Below are 20,509 nucleotides of genomic sequence, written 5' to 3'. Positions count from 1 at the left end.
TTGGAGGGGTTAATGTCAGTCCCCTAGGCAGTGGCTGACCTTCATGCTGATCCTAGATGCCTGGGGTGCTATGAGGCACGTCTACTATGTGCAAGCTGGGCTGGGGTGCCATCAGGGAGTAGGATGGGGGTGAAGACCTCAGATCAGGGCTACAGACTCTGCCCAGAGCATAGCATCTAGGAGGAAACGGGAATGGCCGATCAGTCCACTGTGGCAGGGACAGGGGTGGACAGCCGCTGGGAAGGGGCTGGGTTAGTACCTGCAAGGGCTCAGTGGGCCCCAAAGGTGCCAAGTGTTGGGAATGGTTAAGTCACCCGTGGTCCTGGAAGTCACTGGCTGAGCATGCAGCGCTGTGGAGGAAATCCAGGCTGGTGGACGCGGGCAGAGGGGTCCACATGCTCAAGTGTACAGAGAGGCTAAAGGAAGGAGCAGTTGGAGGAGTAGAAGACAGAGCACTGGGAGCATTAGGTGCAGAGATGAGAGCAGAGGGCCTCCAGCATCCAGAAGGGTTAGTTAGGTCTGTGTGGACAGGAGTCAGGTCTGGGAGGCACAGCCATGGCAAGGCTGAGAGAGGGTAGAGTTTTGTACCCATGTTTACCTTAGGCTTTCTGTTCTAGACAAGAAAACCAGAGTTTATCATGAAAATTTAGATAATACAAAGGTTGTATAAGATGGTCCCCACCATAGTACCCACAGGTGACCACTTAACTGGGGTGTCTTTTCAGTGTTTTTTAAAAATGCAAACAGGCGGCTGGGGATGTGGCTCCTGGCATTCGGCAAGCACTGGGTTTGATCCCCAGCACTGCATTAACCAGGCAAGTGGGTACGCACTTGGAAGGTGGAGGCAAGGGAACTGCCAGGTGAAGCATCCTCTGTTAATAGCAGTTCCAGGCCAGTCTGAGCTCCATAAGACCCTGTGTCATTGTGCTGCATGTCATTCATTCCAGCCCTAGGAAGGCAGAGACAGTCGGATCTCTGTGAGTTCAAGATCCGTCTGGTCTATATAGAAGTTCCAGGACAGCCAGGGCTGCACAGTGAAACTGTCTCCAAAAAAGGCATAAACCACCACACCTGGCTTTTGTCTCAAGGAAGGGGTGGTGGCGAATATATACAAAAGAGCCTGGAACCAATGGCCAGTCCAGTCTGGCTATGCACTGTATATTTCCATCCAGCTATGCACTGTTACATTGTCAAGATCTTGCCATGTCACTAACCATTCTTAATTCTGCTACACATTTCCAATACTGTTTGTGCTGATTACCATAACTTTGGAAGCCAGCCTTCTATATTTGGCATGAAGATATTTTTTTCATAATCACTGTAGTAACAAATACCCCTGCACATACTGACCCAGAGAGCGCCAGCTTCTTGAATCTGTGAAACCCACATTCACCAAGAATCCCCAGGAGTGCTAAGACTCTGGGGTTATCTGGAAGCAAGGCAGGGTTACACAGGGGCTGGTGGTTGTGAACTGAGAATCAAGTTCCCTGAGTATAAATCCAAGAAGCAGAGGTAGGAATTCTGACCAGTCATTCATGGCCCTCAGGAGGCTGGGGGTTTCTGCATATTGTCACCTTCTTACCATGTCCTGCCTCTTCTTGTTACAGTGCTTCTGAATCGCATCTCACTTATTTTTTTTTTTGGGTCCCTAGGACTGAGTTTACACCCCATTTGGTCAAAGAAATGAAAACAATGTTGAACTTGGAGGTGAACTTGTAATCCCATCACTGAGGAAGCTGAGGCAGGAGGATAGTGAGTTTGAGCACAGCCTGGACTACAAAATGGAACTGTCTCAAAAAATTTTTTATTGAATCTACCTTGGCAGAGGGACTTGGGGGCAGTCATTGCTTCATGGAGGGTAGGACAATGGATTCAGGATGTGTGCACATGCGTGGGCAGGTCCAGCCTGGCCAAAGACCTCCCACATATGACCTCCAGCAGGGGAGCCCGCTGAGCCTACATGCTAAAAAAGCATGCTCAAGGGTCTCCCACAGAGCAGGTCATCTGGCCCAAGGTGAACACTGCCGCTTGGTGAGGTGTTAAATTTGTTAGATTCATGGTCACTTCTGATTAGAATGTCCTTACCTCATGCTTGTCTGGCTGTGAAGCCAGGGTTTTAATTCTTTTCTAAAAATTAAAAAGATTTGTTTCCTTCTTTGCTTGTCCAATGGAAATTTTCTAGTTCCTCTTCCTGCTTCTATCCCAAATGGATCACGTTTATAAACTAGGTTCACTAATACTCATCCTTCATGATTTTTAAGATCAAGACAAAGAACCCCACAGATGTAATGGCAAGAACGGCTTGCTGACGCAGTTCACGCTACTGTTAACTTACAGGCATGGTAACGTGGTTGTTCTTTTAAAAATACATTTCTTGTTAATCATCACAGTGTTTGCATATATTTATAGGTACAGCGTGACATTTCAGTGCACGGCACACGGCACTGACTGCATGAGGGCAGCTGCCACAGCTGTCTGTAGGAGGTCTATGCTGAGGTCCATCTCCTTAGTGTGGTTTTCCTCTCAGTTTTCCTGCAGGTTGAAAGTACTGGTTATGTGTGAGAGGGTAAAGGACAGTATAGTAAATTGGGTATCAATAATTAAGAATAAAAACCTAGACAAAGAAGCACAAGGAGGCTAATTAAACAGATCTCTGAGCACTGATCTATGGTGGGGGCTCTGGAGTATTGTACCGCAGATTCCAGATGTGTGCCAAAACTTGGCAAGAGCTGATGCTGGACGTTAGTGTTCCTGGCAGCTGTGGCACAGAGCTCACAAAGACAGGTATTTCCATCCTATTGGCTGCTAAGTGCTTCCTTGTTTATCATAAAGTGGTAACACAGTAAAATGGGAAAGAATCAAACTGTCCAGCGACAGGCACTAATGAAAACATGGTGTGGCCGTTAAACTATGGTACGGCCACAACTCTCTGAGAGGGTAATGGGAGGCTTTCAGCCAGCTCTCTATGACCTCCTGTTCACACATGCTTGTTTATAGTTTTCCCTAAACAGGAAAACACGGGTCATGAAGATCCCAGAAGGGACTCTTGACTGGCAGCTCAGCCCAGGTAAGCTGAATGAAGTTTTATTTTTCTGTCAAGAGGTAGAAGCCAGGCTACAGAGAATGAACTGTGCCTGGCTGCTTTCCCTCCTTTTTTTTTTTTTTTTTTTTTCTGTGCTGGGGATAGAACCCAGGGCTTCACGCATGCCCCAGGCCACATAGTTGCTTTGAGAACTTCATCTAAAATAGAGCTGTGACACTCCAGTCCTAGCCTGTGGGGATAAGCAACAGGAATGAGCAACAGGGTAGGATTTCAAACTAGGTAAGCCCACCATTGCTCGATAACTTTCCTTTGAAATGACTCTGGCCAACACCAGCCTTTGGAAGTGGCCTGGGAATTTCAGATCCCCACCTTCTCCTTCTGGAAGGAACCCAAGTGTGTATTGGAGAGATGGGACCTCAACTGTTTTCCCTCCAAAAATCCTCACGAGATAAACAATAAAGAGAATGCTTTTCAGTATGAATGCTTTATTATGCATTAATGCATATTACACAGAAATTAATCAAAGCAAAGTTTAAGAAAAATAGACTCCCGCCTCCTGTATCCCGAACTTACACTGGGCACCCTGTCCTGTGGCCACCAGGGGTGACTGGCCGACGAAGGGGCTCATCCCCACTCCACTGCACACTGGCCAGCCCTTTCCTCCGTGCCTTCCCAGTGTTGGTCATGATCTGGTGGAAGGAGGAAACAGGTTTGAGACAGTGGGTCCCTAAGAGCCCAGGGACAAGATGCTATTTAAACCAGGTTCAAGGGCACCTGTATTCCTAGCACTTAGGAGGCAGGAAGATCAGAATTCAGTTACACAGCCTGGCTACATGAAACTCTTGTCTAAAAACAAAACAAAGCAAAGCCAGGTGGTAGCAGTGAAAGTCTTTAATCCCAGCACTTGGGAGGCAGAGACAAGTAGATCTCTGAGTTCTGAGTTCAAGGCCCACCTGGTCTACAGTGTTAGTTTCAGGGTAGCTAATCCTACAAAGAGAAACCCTACCTCAAATAAAAAAACAGAAAACAAAAAACCAAACACACAAAAAGCCTCCAAGCCAAATAACAAAAACCCACAAACAAACAAAGGTGGGGGGGGAGGTTTGGGTTGGTGCAAGGACACAGTTCAGATCCCTAGAACCTATATAAAAGATGGGCAGACATGATGTCTTGCTTGTAATTTTAGCTTGGGAAGTACAGACAGGGGAAGCCTGGGGTAACAGCCAGATTCCAGAGCTCCATGTCTGGTGAGAGATCCTGTGTTAGGTGGAGATCGATGGAAGTGGACAAATGATATGTGCTGTCAACTTGTAACTGCCACATGCACACACACATATGAACACACATATAAGCACATGTGTGCACACACACACATACACCATACCTAGTAATAATAAAGAATATCAAATAATAAAGAAATCTAAAAAAATAAATGGGGGTACTTAAAGAGGAGGAGAAAGAGCAGGAAGAGGAGGAAGAGGAGGAGGAGGAGAAAAAAGCCAACATTCCAGCCTGGTGTAGTGGGGCATGCCTGTATTTTAGTATCTGGGAGGGAGGCAGAGACCTCTGCTAGGCTAGTTAGAAGTTGGGCCTTCCCAAGGAGCCTTCTCCTGGGATGTGAATCAAGTTTATAGCTAGCCTGGGGTACTTAGTGAGACTGAAACAAAGCCAGTGGTTAAGCTACTGGAGAAAGGGTCAGTGCCACGAGGGCTCCTTCCAGTAGAGTCTGAGGTACTGCTGGCTCTCTGCTGCGTGGAGCTTGTGCCTTGCAGTGCCTCCTACAGGGGACAACTAACACATCACTTACAATTGCTTTTCAGATGTTTGAAAATAGGACCCAGCAAGGCATCTGGCACTCAGAGTGACCACTCATTAGCTATTTCTATAAGCCAGAGTTTCCCTCCTACCTGCTGGGCTTGAGAGACACCTGAGGGACTTCCAGTGGCCTTGCCTGGGCTCTGCCCACCCACTAGGCAGGGCCCTTCAAGTTGAATTCCAGGCAGATGCCTGAGAAGCTTCGGAGGGAGTAACGAAGGGCGTGGCTCTACTTTGTGCCCAAAAGAACAGCTTCCATCTGGATTACAGATGGAGGGTCTGCGAGAAGGAAGGTTCTCCTGATGCCAAGTGTGTTTTTAGCCATGCTAAACAATAATGCAGCACTCGGCTTACACAGTTTACTCAGTGGTAAAGGCCGATCAGGCCAGGTGTGCTGTTGCATGCCTGAAGTCGCAGCACCAGGGAGGCCAAGGCTGGAGGATCTCAAGTGCTAGGCCAGCCTGGGCTGTATGGTGAGAGCTTGCATCAAAAAATTCACAGCAACAACAGAAGCAGAACAATAGTAACCACAGTGCTCAACTAAAGCTAAACAGTGCGCCCCTGCGCTTTTGTCTTCTTTCTGTCCCTCTCTTTTTACATTGCTAGACAGGAAATCCTGACTGAGTACAAGCCAGGTAAGTGCTCTACCACTGAGCTACACCCCTCAACTCTCATTTGTGTTTGGGGGTGGGCTGGGGAGGGGCAAGATCTATGTAGTTTAGGCTCTCCTTAAACTTGCACTCCTCCTGCCTCAGCGTCCTCAGTTCTAAGATGTGTGTGCCATCATGCCTGTAAGAAAATCTAGATGTACTTCAGGGCGGGCAGGCTGGCCAGTGGGAAAAGGCAGCTAGTGACAAGCTTGGCAGCCTGAGTTGGATCCCGATGATCTACATGGTGGAAGGATAGAAATGACTCTCACAAGTTGTCCCCTGACCGCCATGTGTGTGTACACGGTGATATGCATGTGCCTACACAAATACCACCTCTCTCTGCATAAATAAATGTAATGTCTGTCTGTCCGTCCATCCATTTATCCATCTATCCATCATCTCTGTATACATAAAAAAACAACTTGGAAGTGACAGACCCTGTTAGCTGACTACTATTCACTTCTTCAACAACAGACCATTGACATGGTAGTAATGTGTCTAGTTAAAAACAATTCATCGGCTCAGACTCTCTTGCAGCTTGGGGTCACGATTCTTGTTTTGACTCATTAGAAATGGAGGACACCAGAGTGAGTTTTAAGGACAGTGCTGTTGGGGGTGGGTGTAGCTGGCTTGTGTGTCTGGCCCTTGACTTTACTACAGATTTGAGGCAGTAGCTGTCAGTCATCTCATGACCGACAGATGAGACAACCACCACGTAAGTGATGACATGGAGGCAAAGGTGCAGAGCCAAGGAAGCCTGGGCTTCAAGGCTTTAGGGGAGGTCCTAGTGCTGTGTTCACAAGGCTGCCTTTGCCGACATCTGCAAGAGGAAGGACTTTTGCCTGCATGGGATTGGTTGATGCTGCTGTCTGTCCATGTCAACTTCCTGTGCAAGGAAACATGAATGCCTGTAAGTCTCATAGGTGAGGGTGGTCGAGTATCACTCTTACACAGGCCACTTTGGCATACGGGTTATTTTGAGCTAAAGACACTTGAGAAAGAGCAGATGCAAGAATGTCCTCTGACCTCTCTGCTTTTCTTCATAGAAACAAGTGATAAAAACTTCATGTGAAAGCTGACCTTCCTTATCAGAAGAGACATTCCTCGTTGGGACTTCATGGGCTAAGAGAATTCTGTCCAAACATACCTTGTTAAATATTTCTTGTCATTGTTTATCTCTTAGTAGAAAACATTACAAATTCATCCTAATGTAGATGTCAAAAAAACAATCACAGCTTGTGAATGGAAAACAACAACCCTGCTTTAAAGGAAATAATTTATTCTGACCATGAATGACCATGGTTCAGGACCATGGATTCAAGTCATCCTGAAGGAGCGACATGACCTTTTATAGTCACAGAGAGTTAAGTCATGACTGAATGTCTTTACAGTCTCTGTCTGTCTGTCTGTCTGTCAACAGGTGGGAGGGCTAACAGGACTTTTCTATTGGTCCAGACACAGTCTTTATCAACGATGAGGGCTTTCCTATGGGAATCAGACATTATCTTCACTGCATTCTTGGCTTTAGGGTCCCTTCCTGGAGACTAGAGATCTGTGCTACACACTCTCAGTTTCACTGAGCAATCGACAGGATATTAGCTGCAATGCAGAGGTTGGGCATAAGTGGCTGATAAAGTGCTACACACTCTCAGTTTCACTGAGCAATCGATAGGATATTAGCTGCAATGCAAAGGTTGGGCATAAGTGGCTGATAAAGGAAGTAAAAGGTCATTAGTTGGTGGGCTTGGAGGTTTCCAAAGTCTCTCTCTGCCTCCTGAATGCAGGTCAGAATGTAAGTTCTCAGATATTGCTCCAGCACTATGCCTGCCTGCCTGTTGCCAGGCTCCCTGGCATGGTGAAACTGTAAACAAGCCCCCAGTTAGATGCTCTCCTTTATAAGTATCTTTGGTTATGGTATCTCTTCACAGCAATTGAAGAGTCACTAAGACATAAGGTATGTCTGTATAGAATTCTCTTTCTTCACCAGAATTATGGGCAAGCAGCCTGCTAAATGTGACCACTGATATTCTCTTGTAAGCTTGAAAGAGTAACTTACTCTCCTCTTCAGCATTTGCCATGACCTACCTCTTGGGTACAGAGGTACTGTGTGCTCTGATACACAGCTCTCTGGGGGCAAACAGGCAGCATTGTGGCTTAGCAGAGCAGATACCCAGGGACAACGCCCTTCCAGGCCTTTCCTGATGGCAACAACATGAACGAGCTATGCCACGAGTTCCTGTACCATGGACCAGGTGGTGGCAGTTACTATATTTTCCCCTTGTGCCAAGATGAACCATATTTCCTGTACCGTAAGCCAACATAAACCTTTCCTTCCTTTAGCTGTGTTTGTCAGCTACTTGGTCATAGTACAAGTCACTAATACAGCTAGTTTTCCTCATTTGGCACAGGCAGTTATGAGACGTGACATTAAGTTCTTTTATGCATCATGATTGTGAAAGGCAAACCCCATCAGGCTGGTAATTTCAGGTCACAGATCTGGGTGGCAAAGGGCAAAGGGACATTTTGAATGGTGGAAGTACTAGCAATGCATGTGTGGCTCAGCTCCACACTGAGCTGTGTGTGTGATTTAATAAAATAAAGGTGTTTCTATGAGGAGATGCTGAACTGTACTGAGGCTCAAAAGAGTTCTCAAAACACACACACTCCGACCCTGATACCTGTCAACAGGACTTTATTTGCAAAAACAGTCTTTGCAAATATAATTAAGGATCTTTGAAATGAACAGGTCATCCTGGGTGACTGAGGGGAGCCCTAAGTCTAGTGATGAGTGCCTCTATGAGAGAGAGGCAAGGACATAAAGAGAGAAGTCCATCAAAGATGGAGGCAGTGGTCAGAGTGAAGTGGGCATAAGCCAAGGATCACCTAGAGCCACCAAGAGCTGGAAGAATCAAGGCAGGCTCCTCCTTCAGAGCACGGAGGCGCCCCAGCCCCGTCAAAACTGGAGTTTGGACCTCTGCCCTCTGAGCCCGTGGCAGAATGCATTTCTGTTTTAAGCCAGCCAGTGTGTGGTCCTTTGTTCGGCAGCCATGGGAAATGGATGCCCTCGGTCCTCACCTCTATATAAGCAATTCTTTCTGTCCTCATTCTGACTGCGCACTGCTCACACACTGGTAATGGATACCAAGGAGATAAGCAAGAGTGTGTGGAACTTTTCTGTTGGACCCCAAACCATTCCCTCTACAGTGAAAGGGACATGCAGGCATTGTGGAGGTTCTGAGTGTGGGTTATGGTGAAATGAAACCGTTTCTGAGTGCCCGTCACCTGGGTTTACTAATTGGAAGCAGTCTTTGGCATCCCCCCAGTAAGTTCACCCAAACCAGCAGTCCCAGAATACACTGCCTTGGGTTTTATTGTTACAAACTGTTACTATATCTACATAAGATCCTATCCAAAGCAGTATACTATGTAGAGTGGCCAAAAAAATTAACTGAGGGCTCGTTTTAGGTTTATGTCTGACCAAGTCACAGTTAATCTCTGTGCTGGCATTTGGGTGCTATGGAGTTAGAAGCACAGACTTAGGTGCTCTGCCCTGCCCTACAGGAGCCCTGGCCAGTGGCCTCTTCTATTTTCCCGGTCACCTGCTTCTGAAGAGGGTCCTGCAAATGCTCTGAAGAACCATGTTTTATCATGCAGCCCAGCAGAGAAGCCAGCACGTTCCCCGAGGAAAACAGAACTCTAGTAATACTTCAGAACTGCCGCCAGCAACTTGGAGCCCCTTCCTGACCTCTACCTAGCACTGCTGCAGCGAAGAGTGGGAACAGAGCCCCATAGCCAGCTCCTCTGGTACATGATACATTCTGGAGACAATAGTGGGCGCTGCTCAGCAGACCTTTCCTAACTGGGAGAGAGAGGCTAGCCCTCTCTCCTTCAGTCGCCAACTGCTCTCTTTTCTTTCTTCTCCCAAGTCTTTTTTTTCCAAAGCAGCCAGAGTGTAAATCTAAGTTGATATGTTTTATTTACCTATTTATAGTTTATTAAAATATTTTTGAGATAGCATCTAAGCAGGCCTGAAATTCACATGTAGTTAAGATGACTTTGAACTTTAGGTCTTCCTGCCTCCGCCTCCTTTGTGCTGGGATAACAAATATGCAGTGCTTAGAACAGAGCCCAGGGCCTCATGCATGCTAGGTAGGCACACAACCAAAGAAGCACATCCCTGCCTGGTGACATACAAATCAACCGAGTCCATCTCCTATCTGCACCCCTACAGTTTCCCAGCACTTATGAAGCTTGAAACCCACGTCCCTGCCATGACTCAGAGCTCCATGAGGTGGCCTCTGGCTGTCCCTCAACCTCAGGTTCTATTGGTGTACACTGCCGTGCAGTCCTTGGGAGAGATTCTTCACATGATGGGGAAGAGATGAGAACAGGTTACCATGGAGACGAGCTCCTGATGAGGGCATGAGGGCCCAGCGGGGGTGGGAGTGGGCATGGGTGGGTGCTTTCTGCTTCTGCTTGCTCCAGCCGAGGATCAGGCCATTTGACCACACCATTTCCCCTTCCTGAGCCTCTGGCTTTACTTGTCCCCTCAAGGAATCCTCTCCAGCTCACCTATTTGGAGACTTCAGAAGCCACACAACTGGCACTATAAACCATTACTTTCAAAGCACCAACAGCTTGTTGGAAAGATAACAGCATGTTCTGCCAGCCAGCACAGGGCTTCAGTTTAGATTGGTTCATATTCCTGGAAACTGCTCCTCCCTTCTGAATGCTTACCCGTTAGCATCCTATCTGCCTATGCATAGGCTTTCTGGCACCTGGGACACCGTGGCCCTGCACTGCCATCATTTGTGGGTAGAGCAGCAGATTCCTTCTCATGGGGACTAGTTCCTAGTTGACTATTCTCCTATTTGTATTTGGAGCTGGCAGTTCAGCCTAGGGTCCCATGTGTGCTAAGAGCATGCTCTATATCCCTAGCCTGATTCCATTTATTTATTTATTTATTTATTTATTTATTTATTATATGTAAGTACACTGTAGCTGTCTTCAGACACACCAGAAGAGGGCGTCAGATATCATTACGGATGGTTGTGAGCCACCATGTGGTTGCTGGGATTTGAACTCTGGACCTTTGGAAGAGCAGTCGGGTGCTCTTACCCACTACCCACTGAGCCATCTCACCAGCCCGCCTGATTCCTTCCTATTTAGCCTGCTGGTCACTGACCAGTGGCTCCTGGAGCTGGCTAAGCACCAGAGCTACCAAAGATCTCTCAGAGGGCAGCTTCTGCCCTACGGTAGGCGATGACACCATTGGCCACTCGTCTGCTTCCAAAACACTGCATTCTTCAGGTTATTTGCAGTCCGCTCCACTTTTTGATTTCTCTCCTTAAGGGTCCCTCTTCCTTCTCCCATGCCCAACATGCAGGAGAACCTTGGTTCTCAGTCTATTCTCTCCCTGTCCACTAAACTTCAGCCACTACATATGTGTTGAAAGCTTCTAAACTGATGTAACATGTGGAAACGAAAAGGTTTGGCTGGTGATGCCCGTTACCATGGATGACACTGAAGACAATGTAGAGGTTCCTGGGAGGCTCATTTGTACCTACTTCTCCCAGCTCCACTTCCATACATCAGCAGGTCTATCCATCTCTGACAGGTCTCCAAGGCACTTCAGGGCCACTGAGAGCAACCAGCTAACAAGGTTCTTTTCATAAGCCTAAGCTCCTCTGAAATTGTGTCACTGAAGGCATTCTGTTATGCCTGTCCATCTGCCCCTCCTGTTCAGGACACCTCTGGCTTGTGTACTTACTCCCAAGTACTCTGTAGTTAGAAGCTTCTCGCCTGAGAGTTCTCCGAGCTGGGGCTGGATCAGTTCATCTTTGTCCAGGTCAGCTTCCATGATGTCATGATCCTCCTGTTTCAAAGAAGACAGGAGTGAGAATTCTAGACACTCACTCAGCCACGATCTCCCCAGAGTGAGCAGGCAGTTGCCGTGAAATAAGTCTCAGGCCAGCATAAAGTCCCACCAGGTCTCAGAAGCCACCTATCCCCTGCTCACAATCCCTCTAAAAAAGTGAGGGGGGCACAGCTGACAACTGTTACAGGATATTTGATCACATTGTGAACCCTGAGATTGTGCTATTTACTGAAAAAACCCTTTCTAGTCATGGTGTGGCTCAGTACTTAGATTAGCACATACCTTTAATCCCTGTAGCTGGAATACATACATGCCCTTAGTACACACCTTTAATCCCAAACAAAGAAGGTAAAGTTAGTTTATAGAAGGAAGCACCCATGTTTGAAAGTGATATCTAATCTGTGTGGCAGACAGAGTGATGAATCAGAGAAAGATCTGACAGAATAGGACATGCCCAACTCTCCTGAGAAGAGAGAGGAAGGGAAGCTGCTTAAGAGAGCAGTGCAGACAGAAGCAGGCAAGCAGTTTTACTAGGACAATTGTACAGGTTAAAAAGAGAACAAGCTAGACATAGGTGGAGACAGAACAAGCCAGAGAATGAGAAGGAGCCAGAAGGTTAGAACAGATTGCTAGAGTTAGTCTGAGGCCAAGCAGAGCAATACAGGAGAGGTTGAAAGAGAAGCCGGATTGAATCAGAGTGGAGAGGAGTTATAGCCAGCATGGCTGGGTTGAATCGGTCATCCAGAGCTCAGAAAAAAACTAGGAAGGGGTGAGCTTATTCAGTACGAAGTCTCAGAGGCTGAAAATATTCTAGGCCTAGATAAGATTGTATGGAGGTTACAGAACTCCAGGACTAGGCCTAAGTTAGCAGACTGGGGCGATAAGCCTGAGATGACAATTATATCAGGCATCTAAAAGTTCTGTTTCCGGACAAGCCCTGAGGAAGCTAGGCTCCCAGGAAGTGCTTCCATAGATAGCTATAGACAGGACGATGTCTAAAGGGCCCCTTGGCAGTTGTCATAGCCAGGATATCTCTGTCTCTCTGAGAGGTCAAGGAACCATGTGAAAGGCCACCAGTGAGATCACAGTCAGCTGGTAAACACTTTCACATACATAGGTCTTGTGGGGCCGTGAGGCAGTCAGAGGAGCAGGTGAGAGGCTAAGCAATTGGATCACAGACAACTCATAAGAGCTTCCACACACACAAGTCTTAGTGGGGCTGAGAGGCAGTACACGAGACGCTTGTTCTTCCCTAGTGTTCACAGGGCGAAAGAAGACTCAGCACTTTGGTCTCAGTCATTGAAATAAGATAACGGGCCTGAGTGATGGCGTAGTGGTTGACCGCTCGCTGTGCAACCACGAGTAGCTGTGTTCAGATCTGAGCACCTATGTAGAGCTGCGTCATTAGAATCTCGCTTGTCTATAATCCAGTATTGCAGGAGGGAAGATAGTAGAGTCAAGAGGATTGAGAGGGCTTGCTGGCTACTATCCTAGATGAAAAAGGAGCTCCAGGTTTAGGGAGAGACTCTGTCTCAAAGGAATGCAGAGTAGAGTGATGAAAGGCATCCACTGCCTCTGTACATCACATGTGTGCTCCAACACACACACACACACACACACACACACACACACACACACACACACACGATAACAAGGGAACATTATTGTTTGGAAAATGCTGCAGTAAAATGCACACACAGCATTGTGACTCTGAGGTCCACCACCTTCACAAGTCAACCTGTGGCAAAGGAGACTACACTGGCAAGTGCAAGAGAAGGTGTCACTGGAGTGCAAGAAGATGAAAAGCCCCAGGACTGGGCAAACAAGGCACCTAAAAACTGCCTATGGCTGACTCGGGCTTGGATTTGGTGAAGGAACTCAATGCAGAGCAACAGTTAGGGCAGCAGCCAGTGACAAGAATTTCAAGGATTAGACACATAACACAGCACAGACTCAGCAAAAAGAGAAGGTGGTTTTATTTCTGGGAGAGGCTATGGATATACCCCTGCTGGGACACACCCCCACACCCACACCCACACCCACACCACACCCACACCACACCAACAAGAGTGTTGTCAAGTACAACTAAAACCCTGAACACAACATAAAATAGCACACAAGACCCTAGGAAATGGAGAGAAAGTGGACGAGTTAGGAGTCCAGGAGACCCCCAGACCTGTCAGCCTTGGTGCTAAAGAAGCCAGCAACTGGAATGACAGTGGTGAAGACAAAATCCTCTGAAGCCTGCTCCCTCTAGGCAAGGGGCAAAAAGGGGACACTAGGAGGTCGGACATGTTTTAGAAAAACCTTAGGAAACATTATGTGACCAGTGCATCCAACCATGCCAGCGAGGGCCTCTGACTCCAGGCCGTCTGCCCTCCAAGACTTTGATGAAGCTCCTATATCTCTAGGAGGTGTATCAGAGAAAGCCAAGCAGAGGGCATTTCATCTGTGTCGGGAAGTGCAGAGGTTCCCCACTACCCAGTGAGTAGACATCAGGTGGGGCAGAGGCTGCCACTCCCATGTACTAGTAAGTTACGTACTTACTATCACACTGCTAGGGTAGTGTCAGAGGCCAGCAGTGAGTGGTAATGGCACAAGCCCATCCTTCTAGCAAGGTCTGTCCAGTTGTAACTGTGAGCCTTGAAATTCTTAAAGTTTGTTTAATGACTTTCAAATAAATGCCCAGCAGGAAGGTAGATGGTTCCTTCATGAGTTCAAGGCCAGCCTGGGATACATAGTGAGTTCCAGGCCGTTCAGGGCTATATAGTGAGACCCTGTCTCACACAGCAACAAACAAATAAATAGACCAAAAAAAAAAAAATCAACCAAGATTTCATTCTTAGCAGGTGTGGTGGCCACGTGCCGTATCTTCAAGTGCCAGCAAACGGAAGAACAGATGAACCACAGGCTGAGACAATTTTGAAGAAGTAGAACATGAGGGGAGGACTCTGACTGCCAGAGTTACTGTACAGCCAGAGTAGTCCACAGTGTGTGTTGCTGGCAGAGGGACAGAAAGAATTAACAAATCAGAAGAGACTCTGAAACAGACCTACACAAGTCTTCTACTGGTTCTTTTTGTTTGTTTGTTTGAGTCTGGAATCTTCCCACGTTGCCCAGCATAGATAGTCTTGAACCCTTGGGCTCAAGCGATCCTTCCAAACAGCTGGGATTACCAAGTGCACGTCATTGAACCTGGTTAGCTTCCAACCAATTTTTGACAAAAGAATATTGTAAGAGTATGGTAAACAGTAACTATACTGCCTAGGGATAAGGAAAGAAATTGTCTTTATGTGTTCAGTATAAAATGCAAAATTTCCCCATGAGTATTTCTGATTGGCTGAATCCTCACAGAATCTGGACACACAAAGGAACAGGGCGAGTGTGTGGCACCCTTTTTCATTTCCTGCCAAGAGCTGCTTCTACGTCAGAGAATCCCGTATAGGTTAAATGGCCAAGAGCTCTATGAATCAGCTTAGACCGGCATCAGCTGCATATGAAGGAGCTGGCTGGCTCTGAGAGTGAGCAGGGCAAGGGGAAGCCAGTGTGGTGTAGTCTTGAGGGGGAGTGCTAAGCCTCCTGGAATCTGGGCCCCTGTGACAATGCTCCCTGAGAGAGACCAATCCATCCACCATTGATTCCTTATACATTCAACAGCCTAACAGCTGGACTTGGTTCCCCTCAACTTTCCAACAAGAAAAAGAAGCACTGTTCTGAAAATGTGGGTCCCTATGCTCAAATAAAGCCATTTTGGGTTGTTGTTGGTCCCTATACACTCACGGACTGAAGGCCTGGACTGTGTGCTGGAGATGGTATTTGGAGAGGCTCTGGGAACTTTAGAAAGCAGGGCCTAGTTGGAAGGAGGTCACTGGGGCGAGGCTTTGCTCTGGTCCTTCCTTGCTCTCTTTCTTGGAAGGCTTGAGGGATGCAGCCTCTGCCACCCCCTCCCACTGGGATGCTATTCTGCTGCACCTCAGCCCAGAGCAATGGAAACTCTGAATCTGTGAGCCAAAGCAAATCTTCCCATCCTTAAACCACCTCTCTCTGTCAGTGACTGACACTGGGAGCATCCTGGTCTTCCATGGATCACATTACTTGGTAAATCAGCTCCTAAAGCAGATGGAGGGTCATGTGTGATTCTAAGGCTGGGCCGCTTGTCCTGAACTGTGTGTGCTGTGCAGCCAGTGATGTCTGCCATTACTAGAACTGTCAGCTAGGGATGAGCTGACAGAAGAGCAGGCAGGCCGGAAGCAGCACTGAGACAGGTTCCAGATCTTGCCGTGAGCACTGCTTTGGTCACGTGTGGGCTGCTGAGTGGCTACCACCCCATCAGCTTCCACGAGAAAGAACTGAGTGGATGCCCATTTATTTGAGGACCATTAAGGAGGTCACCTCAAATTTCCTTAGCACTTTGTTCCTTACCTCCTGTGACTCACTAGGGAGTCCTCTAAGCTGCCTGTTTGCCTGAGGAGGAGGGAACTTGGGCCTGGAGAGTACAGGGCTCACAGTGACTCTCCCCTTGTTTCTGGCCTTCAGGGGGCAGGTCCTTTCAGTCCAGACTTTTCTAATTTAGTCCACAATGCCCTGCCAGAAAGCCTGTTTCTGGGGATGCACAGTGGGGACTGCCTGGGTCTCTTAAGGACCTGGGATCTGCAATGGCTCCACACGGCAGTGAGTGAAGAAGGGAAGCCAAGACTATAGCTTGGAATCCACAGGCTCATTCTTTTTTTTTCCTGTTTTTGTCTACTAACAGGTTGAGAATCCATGTTTGTCCAACCCAGAAAACAGTTTTTCGTCACTGCTGTAAGCTAAGCCCAGGCCCAGATACATTCTTCACAGCAGGGGCAGGTATAGGCACCAGAGGACCTGTCATCCTGAAATTTCACTCGGAGTTCCCCAAAGGTAATGCTATCTATGAGCCCCTAGCCCGAGGTCACCTCTGGGAGGGGTAGGATTTATGCTGCTGCTTGGCTTGGAGCTGAATTTACCAAAATAGCAACACCTTAGGGATCAAATAGCATGTGTACATTCCGTGATTGTTTAGGAAAGTGACGGCTCCTTGGGAACGAGGCAGCGAGCTCTGCGGTCTAGTGAGGGGCAGGCATCTGAGCCAGGTACAATTTCGCCTCCTCTCCAGGGAACAGGCCTTGGAGGCCCCGGCTGGAAATGGGCATGTGAATCATAGTTTCATGAGGGATTGGTAACACACCACTTCCCCGCCAAGAGGGAAAATGAAACACTAAGAAACAACAAAAGTCCACATTCCATTTCAAAGAGAAAGAAACTCCGGGGCTGACCTCAGCCAATACCTGCAGAAGTATTGCTTTACCCAGGACAACAAGAACATATGTAACACCCATTCACTTGCAAATCAACCTATACGTACCCAAACTTGCCAACAGCACTCCTTCATTGCAAATGATTGCAAAGCAAGCTAGGAAGAGTCACTTAAATATTTAGTCAGTTTTGGCTTTTTAAATGAACAAGTTAAAAGCTTTTTTAAAGATTGAAAGTACTTTAAAAACTTGAATTGTGTGCGTGTGTGTACATGCCTGTGTGCATGCACACATCTATATGTTCATGAGAGTGTGGGTGCCTGTGGCGCCTCCTTGAGCTGGAGTTACTTGTGGTTGGGAACTGCACTGAACCGACCAAGAACTGGACATTCAACTCTGGTACTGTGTAAGAGCAATCAATATGCACTCTCACTGAGCCATCTCTCCAGCCTCCTCCTGCCCTGCCCCCTTTAAAGACAAAGTTTCATGTAGTCCACATTGGCCTTGATCCTCTTGCCTCCATGGAGGGATGTGCTAGGATCACAGGTGTCCACTACCGTGCCTGGCTTATGTGGTGTTGGGGTTTGAACCCATGGCTGTGTGCACACTACACAAGTATTCCACCAACCAAGCTACATTCCCAGCCCTGTGTTTTATAATTAGACTTTGCTAATTGTTAGTTTCTCCAACCTTCTAGAGCAGGCCAGTTTCTGCATTTGGTGACTAATATGTACACAAGGTGAGTTATCTTAAGTTGTAGCTTAATGATATGAGCATGCGATAAGAGAAAGAACCAGGGGCCCATGGATGATTTACAAGGCAGAGAAGAGGTTTTCCTGCCTCAGTTTTTCCACTACAACATGAAATCAAATACTATTTGTGTTCTTAGGAACATAATGTTCATGCAAAATGTTCTTGGTTTACAGTTCCATGTTGAGGTTTTAATTCAGGAAGACACGATTCTTGTAGATGCCTCAATTTATACATCTGGTAAATGGGATCACCTGGCTGCCTCCTTTAAAACCCTGACTTATTAACTGAGGATACTTCTTAAGTCCTTTGCTTCCAAAAAGCTGGGGGAGCTGTATAGCTCCAGAGCAGTCCCTGGCAGGGCTTCTGAGAAGTACCTGCCCATCAGAGAGGGGGAAGCAGCTTAGCAGAACCAGTGGTACTCACTAGAAAGCAGCCTGCCAATGCTAGAGCTGAGCCTACATAATGGGAAAAGGGTTTTACCAACTGCACATCCCACAGGGAGCTAATATCCACAAATGTTACAAAGACCTCAAAAAACTGGACACCAAGAAAACAAATAACTCAATTAAAAAACGGGGCATAGCCAGGCAGTGCTGGCACAAGCCTTTAATCCCAGTACTTGGAAGGCAAACACAAACAAATCTCTGTGAGTTCGAGGCCAGCCAGGTTTACAGAGTAACTTCCAGGACACCCACAGCTACACAGAGAAACCCTGTCTTGAAAAACCAGAACCCAACCAACCAACCAAATAAATAAATAAGTGGGGTATGGATCTATAGAGAGAATTCTCAAAAGAGGAAACTCAAATGGCTGAAAAACACTTAAGAGTTCAACATCCTTAGCCATCAGGGAAATACAAATCAAAACTACTTTGAGATTTCATCTGACACCGACCGACAGAATAGTCAGGGTTAATCAAACAAATGGCATCTCATGCTGGTGAGGAGGTGGAGTAAGGGGACTCTCATCCATTGCTGCTGGGAATGCAGTGTGGCAGTTCTTCAGAAATCTGGGAATTGATCTACCTTGAGATCCAGCTCTAACACTCCTGGGCATATACACAAAGGATGCTCCATCCTACTACAGAGACACTTGTTCAGCCATGTTCATGCTGCTTCATTCATAACAGCCAGAAACTGGAAACAACCTAGATGTCCCACAAGGGATGAGTAGAGAAAATACGGTACATTTACATAATGGAACATTACTCGGCTATTGAAAAATAAAATCTGAGGGTAAGTGGATAGAACTAGAGAAAAAAATTCATCTTGAGTGAGGTAACTCAGACCCAGAAAGACAGATTACAATCCATGCCCTGCTCAGAGAAGCTGCCCCCACAGCATGTAAGACAAACACAGAGACCACACCCTGAACAGACGCAGAGCAAAACACCTTGGAACACTCAGCCTGAAAAGGGATGTCCTCTTCTCCATCAAATGCTCGCCCTCAGGGCTCAGGGAACCCTGCCAGATAAGGAGGTGGGAAGAGCCATGGAGCCAGAGAGGGTGGAGGAGGCCAAGGACACAAGGCCTTCTAGACACAACAAGTGGATGCATGTGTTAAGTGACAGAGACCGCAGCGTCATGCATGAGGCCTGCATGGGACTGACCAGGTGGAGTCCAAGAACTGAAATGTGAAACGGACACAAGTCCTGATCCCTAACTCAGAAGCTATCGCCAGTGGACAGCCACTTGCAAAAGAAAAAGTGTTTTTTCTCTAAGGGCGTCTCACTGGAGAAACACAAAGGGCTCTTAAGGGTAGATCCCTTGTCCAACACAGACAGACCTCAATGGCATTTTGGGGTTCTTTGTCTCAGTGTTATGTCAGAGCACATTTTTGTTGTTGTTTGTAACCTGGCAGGTCCTTGGCACAGATGCTGTGGCTGCTGAGTTTGTGGTTTATGGTATTCCCATATGCATTTTCTCTGGCTTTTTCTTGTTTGGTTGTATTCTATTCTGATGGTTTTTTTTTGTTACATTTTATTTTATTTTACTATTATCTTAGATAACCATTTTCTTCTTTTCTTTCTTTTTTCTTTTTTTGGTTTTTTGAGACAGGGTTTCTCTGTGTAGCCCTGGCTGTCCTGGAACTCACTCTGTAGACCAGGCTGGCCTCAAACTCAGAAATCTGCCTGCCTCTGCCTCCTGAGTGAGTGCTGGGATTAAAGGTATGCGCCACCACTGCCCAGCAGATACTCATTTTCTAAGGAAAGACAGAAAGGGGGTGGATCTGGAATGGGAATGGAGGTGGGGAGGAGCTGGGGAGAACAGAGGGAGGGAAGGAAATATATTGTATGAAAAAAAATCTATTTTCCATTTACAAGCTAACAAACCCAGAGCTGACCACAGTTCTGGCATGTTCTAGAAGCTAGTGGTGGCAGAGGAGCCAGAGTCTGCAGGCTACAGAAGAACCTACCACAGGCTCGGAGACCTAGAGCCCGTACAAGAAACAGCTTGAAAGCAGCACACGCTCCTTTTTTTTTTTTTTTTTTTTTTGACTGTCAAGTGGATGGAAACTAGCTGGAGTGTGGATCTTATGAACCAGGCACATATGGCAGGCAGTGAGAGGGATGGCTTGGGTGTGTGAGAGCTATCACATGCTGCTCCACATGTGGTTCATCAGCATTTAGAAGGGAAGAGCGGTGCTGGTGCCACTCAAGTCCTGGGCAGCCACACTTCAGTGTCCTGTGGATGGCAAGCACCGACCTCATCTCAGAGGGATAAGGGTTTTACTTTTGAGATAAGAGTGAAGTGCTCAGGCAATCACATGTCCCAGATCTCATGCTGTGACACAGGCATGAGACTTTATACTTGTAAAACAGAACAAAGTCATAGATCAAGGCATTTTTTAAATATATATAGATGGGTTACAGAGATTCAGGAAAACCCTGCCATAGGTCTCAGCCACTATCTGGTGACATTCTTATCTTGGGGGTTGGCCGGGGCTAGAGCTTCCGATAGAATTTACCTGTTAGGTATAATGTTATACCAGACACACAGATGGGCAGTGAATAGCGATGAAGGAGGCTAAGAAGCAGATCATTTTGCTCTGGATCTGCAACATTCCAACTCTTCACAACCACAAAGGTCTAATC

The 20,509-nt window shown here is 47.0% G+C and overlaps 1 protein-coding gene across 3 annotated transcripts in view; it reads right to left on the bottom strand.

Moving 5' to 3' along the window:
- The window catches only part of Armc9 (armadillo repeat containing 9), a 127,553-nt gene that overhangs the window by 22,959 nt on the left and 84,085 nt on the right, over nucleotides 1-20,509 (bottom strand). For all 3 annotated transcript variants that reach the window (XM_021162963.3, XM_021162970.3, XM_021162986.3), the window contains exons 20-21: nucleotides 11,279-11,383; nucleotides 3,617-3,732 (exon numbers count right to left, since the gene is read on the bottom strand). In XM_021162963.3, the coding sequence (XP_021018622.1) occupies nucleotides 3,617-3,732; nucleotides 11,279-11,383 (221 nt within the window). The remainder of the gene's footprint in view (nucleotides 1-3,616; nucleotides 3,733-11,278; nucleotides 11,384-20,509) is intronic.

This window comes from Mus caroli, unplaced genomic scaffold (genome assembly GCF_978045245.1).
Source record: "Mus caroli unplaced genomic scaffold, Mus_caroli_1 scaffold_1, whole genome shotgun sequence".
In the NCBI taxonomy this organism is placed as follows: domain Eukaryota; kingdom Metazoa; phylum Chordata; class Mammalia; order Rodentia; family Muridae; genus Mus; species Mus caroli.
The sequence above is the reverse complement of the archived record's forward strand: the minus strand, read 5'-3'. Positions and strand labels throughout refer to the sequence as shown.